Raw genomic sequence first — 5,285 nt, 5'->3', positions numbered from 1 at the left:
TTAAAATGACATTTGCTGATTTGTGACATTACTTTTTATGTACTGCTAAAACACTGCTGGTCACTTTCAGAAGTTGTAGTGATTCTTTATTTTCCAAGAAAGAATGTGAAACAAATTGGTTATATAATTTTCATTTTTAAATATTTTAAAATATAATTTAAATTGGTTTTACACACTTTAAGCAATATCGTATCGCATATCGAATATCGAATATCGCATTTTTTAACAAGGTATCGCATATCGCATTTTTCTTCAATATCGCACAGTCCTATTATTTAGGTAAGAGCAGTGAGTGCTTTTCTCTTTGTCTTTTGTTCATGGCCCCAAATATTGCAAGCCGTAGCGATATGCATATTGCGATATGTACATTTGCGATATTTCGATAATTTGATATATTGCACAGCCCTAATGTTCAGAGTCACTGTAAGTCAGTCATTGCCTTCCTGAAGAGTGAAACACTGCTAGTGATGCACCAAAGTGCATTTTTACCGAAAACAAAATAAAGTTTATTTAATAATCAATTACTTAATCAAATTTATTTAATGAACAACACTGTAAAAACAATGCAAAAAAGTGCAATTTAGGGTTAAAAAAAAACAGCAGCTGTGGTTGCCAGAAAAATTTACGGTTTAAAAAATAAAATTAATTTTGTTTATGTTTTACGTTTATATAACTGTTTTTTTGTTACTATATTTATTTTTACAAATTACTAAAGACAGTTTTTTGTTTTTTTTACAAATGACTTTTTTGTTCTTTTTTAATACAATTTTGTACTGTTTTTGTTTTTTGTTTTTACTAAAATATAAAAGGTGCATTGTGTGTGACACAGACAAATACAAAACACCACCTCACACGACACTAAAATAATGCAGTAAACTTTCATTTCACAACATTAAACCTTAATGTACATAACTGATAAGAAATTAGTAAATAAAAAAAATAAAAAAAGTGAGCTGTCACACAGAGAATACTGGAAATGTCATATATAGGGAATGGGAATTTTATATATAAAAAACTTTACTTATATATATATATATATACAAGTAAAGTTTTTTATATATAACATTCCCATTACCTATGTATTTCCACTTTAAATTGGAAGATGAATTTTAAATTTTTTTTTGCTTTCAAAAATTTTAAATTTAACAGTATTTTACCATATATAGTAAGTGAATTTACTGTTAACCATTTTACAGTGTTTTACTGTAGCATTTTTACAGTGTTTTACCATTAAAATTCACTTTTTACCATAATACAAACATTCAAATTGAAATTTAAGAATCAATATTGGCCCTCCAAAACCATTTTAGCCAAAATCCAAAAGGAAAATTTGTAATTTTTTTTTGCTGTTTCATATTTTTGGTGTCTCACTAATTGTGACGCTTTCATAACATTAATCCTGTTTGAGCGACTCGGCGTGTTTGAATGTTTGCGGTTCTGTTTGGTGCCACCGGAGGTTCAGAAACGAGACGTTTGGTGTTTAAGTTTAGTGAATTAACCAGAGTTTGTGCCTTATATCATCTGTAATTAGGGATGCACTGAAATGAAAATTCTTGGCTGAAGCCGAAACCGAACAAAATGAAACACTGGGCCGAAGGCCGAACACGGTTTTTCAAGTTTTTCCCCATGTATTTTTGACAATTTTATTCAACATTGCATAAATTAAAGAGCCAAAATGTGCTTTTTACTGTTTTGTCTTGTTTTTCAAAGAAAAAAATCTATTACAAAACAACAATTTAAAAATATTTCACATGTATTTTTACTGTAAAATTAAAAGCAGCTTTGCTGAGCAGAAGAGCCTTCTTTAAAAACATATTACAGATCCCAATTTGAACACTATGTGTGTATGTTATAATAAATGTATTAACAGAGCTGTTGTAATAATTATCATTATTATTGTCTTAATTTTTATTTTATTTTACAGGACAGCAGTAAAATTACAACAACACTAACATTTATGAATGTTGGAGTTCTTGCTTTTTGTCAACTTTTATTTTGTCGGAAACGCGCAGGAAGACCTCAGCGCTTCTTTTTGTTGACAACAGATTTATAAATGAGTCTCATTACGAATACATCGCACGTATCGCATTGTCACATGCCTTGTAAAAATGCAGCGTTATAAAGAGTGCGCTGGTTGCTATTTGATCGCGTCACGTCATTGTTCAGTACAATTTATTCTGTCTTTTTGCTTATTCACCGAACACCGAAAGAGCTTTTTTTTGCTATTTTCGGCCGAATAATTTCGGTTGCCGAACATTCGGTGCATCCCTATCTGTAATGATGTGTGTAATACTGTTTCTCTGAATAGGTAACACAGGACTGCTGCTGCTAGCGCCGCCTAGCCGCTCTCGGCCTCCAGACGTGGTTCTCCGGCAGAACCTGCGCATGATGGATCCGGCGGAGAGCGTGGAGACCCTCATCGGGCAGAAGCTCCAGCTGATCGGAGATCAGTTCTATCAGGAGCACATGATGGTGAGTGGAGATCTGTGAACGTGTTTTTGTGCTCTGGATCATGATCGCATTGTGTCTTGCTTTAGCGCTCCTTTACACAAAAGTGTTTTCCGTGTGCCGTGTTTGTTTTGGCCGGACTGTTTCCTGACTCTGGTCTAGTTGTTTGACCCCAAAGACACCGGAGCGACCCCTCGCTCTCACTTCCTGTTTACTGCGCTCTTTTCCTCCTGTATGTGTGTGTGTGTGTGTGAGTGTGTGTGTGAGAGTGTGTGTGTGAGTGTGTGTGTGAGTGTGTGTGTGTGAGTGTGTGTGTGTGTGTGTGTGTGTGTGTGTGTGAGTGTTTGTGTTTGTGAGTTTGTTTGTGAGTGTATTGTCACTGAGATAATATTATACATTTTATTCATATTTAGATTTTTTGTAAAAATCTAAATAAATGTATTTTATAAAATGTTGTATAATTTAAATAATTTAAAAATATTTAACATATTTATATTTACGCTATAAAAATATTAAGTTTTTTTATACAAACAGTATACAAGTGACAAGTCTCGGTTAGTCTAGCACAGTACACATAGCAAGGTGTTTTTGTTTTGTTTTGTTTTTGTTTTTTAAAATAAATTAGACCAAAACGAATAGAATAGAATAGAATAGAATAGAATAGGTAAGTGCTAGTACTAATTGGTCAGGTGCTGGTGAAACATTTTTTTTTTTTGTAATTGTGTGTGTGTGTGTGTGTGTGTATGTGTGTGTTTTTAGACATTATGATAATTTTTATTGTTATTTTCAATTGGCTTTTATCTTTATATTTTTAGTAGATTTCTTTGTATATATGTGTAAGTATTTTTAATGATGTTTTATTTCAGATTTAATTTTAGTTAACTAATAATACTGGTTTGGGTCAGTGTTAATTTAGTATTATTTATATACTATTATATTTGAATTAGCTTTTATTTTTATATTTTTTTTGTATTTAAAAAAGTATTTAAGTATTTTTTAAATTAGTTATATTTCATTTTCAGTTAACTAATAACCCTGGTGTGTGTCAGTGTTATTATAGTTTTTATTAATGTTTTAAATTAGATTTTATTTTTATATTTTCAGTTAAATTTCTAGTAATTTTCTTATGTGCTTTTGTCATTTAAAAAAAAAAATTAATAGTAATGTTTCATTTGCTTTTAGTTTATTTAAAAATTTTATTTATTTCCAGTTAATTTTAGTGCATAAAGGCAGCATTTTTACTTTGAATTTTTTTTTCTATTATTTATATTTAATTTAATTAAATTTTAGCTTTATTTCAATTGCCAAAAACATTTTAATAGTTTTAGTTAATGATAATAACCCTTGATTTTAATAACCGACTTGATTTTGTCCATGAGGAATTGAATAGATGGTGAAATTGTCTCTATATGAAGCTGGTTCACAAATAACAGGGTTGATTATGTTAAACAGGAACATTATTTCATTGCTTTTTTTGTGTGTGTACAGACCAAGAGCATGCATTAAACCTAGTCTGCTTTGATTTCATGTTGATGAGTCAAAACACTCTCTGTGATTATTTTGATGCATCTTTCCTGCTTTCTGCATCTCATTCGTTCATGCACACACACACACACACACACACACACACTCACACACACACACACACACTCACACACACGCACACACGCACTCACACACACACACACACACACACACACTCACAATAATTTGTAATAAAAATTACAAAAACACAACAAAAATACTAAAACTTCAAAAGAATATATATACAGTATATATATATACATTTCCCAAAATATTATTTAAAATATTATTTAAAATATAATAGTATCACAATATTATAGTTAACTAAAATCGAAAAATTTAAATAAATAAAAAATAAAATAAAAACATAAACATTTTATTTCAGCAAATCTTATCCAAAGCAAATTTATTTAAAAAACAAAACCAAAAAAATAAAATAAAATAAAAATTTATAAAAACCCATACAGATGTATATAAAAAGGCCACTAACACTAGCTTGCTCTATTTTTTTTCTATTATATCAGTTTTGTTTTTATTTATTATATAATAAAAAAAAACCTTGCTTCGTGTGCTGCGTTAAGCTAACTGAGACTTGTTATAACACTTGTGTATCATTGCTCTCTTGTTGATTTTGATTGCTTCCTTTTTCCTCATTTGTAAGTCGCTTTGGATAAATGTAAATATTACCAATATTACCAATTAAAACTTAAATTTATCTAAAATTAAAATGAAAATGAAAATGGAACATATAAAATTAAATACTAATTCAAAATATTAATATCTGAATGATACTAAAGTAACATCGATTGTGTAACTTCATCTTCATTATCAGAGCAGGTAAAACACCATTATCTCTTCTTTCTCTTTATCGTGCTGTCTCTCTTCGACCTTGATTTATTTCTCGTCTTGGTTGCGTAACTTCAGCTGGAGTTCAGCCTCAGTTGGCGCAGCTGGAGACGCTCCTGGTTATTTTAGGATTTCATGTTGCTAATTATGTTATTTTCAGGCTGTAAAGCCACTTTATGTGTTGAATAAGGTACAAAACGCCTCCGTTCCAAACCCTAGTGAGCCGCCTCGCGGTCTAAAGCAATGAAACCTCGTAAGTTGATGATTTTTAACGTTCAAAACAGATGCAGTCCATTCACTCACAATTGATTCCAGTAAAGATTGATATAAACATGCTGCAAAGAAAAACACAAATACTTGGTTATATACTCAATTTGATCAACTATATATATATATATATATATATATATATATATATTTTTTTTTCAGCATCATTACGCCAGTCTTCAGAGTCACATGTTGCTTCA

The 5,285-nt window shown here is 30.4% G+C and overlaps 1 protein-coding gene across 1 annotated transcript in view; it reads left to right on the top strand.

The window, feature by feature from the left end:
* Nucleotides 1–5,285, top strand: part of bmf1 (BCL2 modifying factor 1) — a 30,916-nt gene that overhangs the window by 8,314 nt on the left and 17,317 nt on the right. Inside the window, exon 3 of the mRNA XM_016559239.1 lies at nt 2,309–2,472. Within this exon, the coding sequence (XP_016414725.1) occupies nt 2,309–2,472 (164 nt within the window). The remainder of the gene's footprint in view (nt 1–2,308; nt 2,473–5,285) is intronic.

This window comes from Sinocyclocheilus rhinocerous, unplaced genomic scaffold (genome assembly GCF_001515625.1).
Source record: "Sinocyclocheilus rhinocerous isolate Xijiao unplaced genomic scaffold, SAMN03320098_v1.1 scaffold2213, whole genome shotgun sequence".
In the NCBI taxonomy this organism is placed as follows: domain Eukaryota; kingdom Metazoa; phylum Chordata; class Actinopteri; order Cypriniformes; family Cyprinidae; genus Sinocyclocheilus; species Sinocyclocheilus rhinocerous.
The sequence above is the reverse complement of the archived record's forward strand: the minus strand, read 5'-3'. Positions and strand labels throughout refer to the sequence as shown.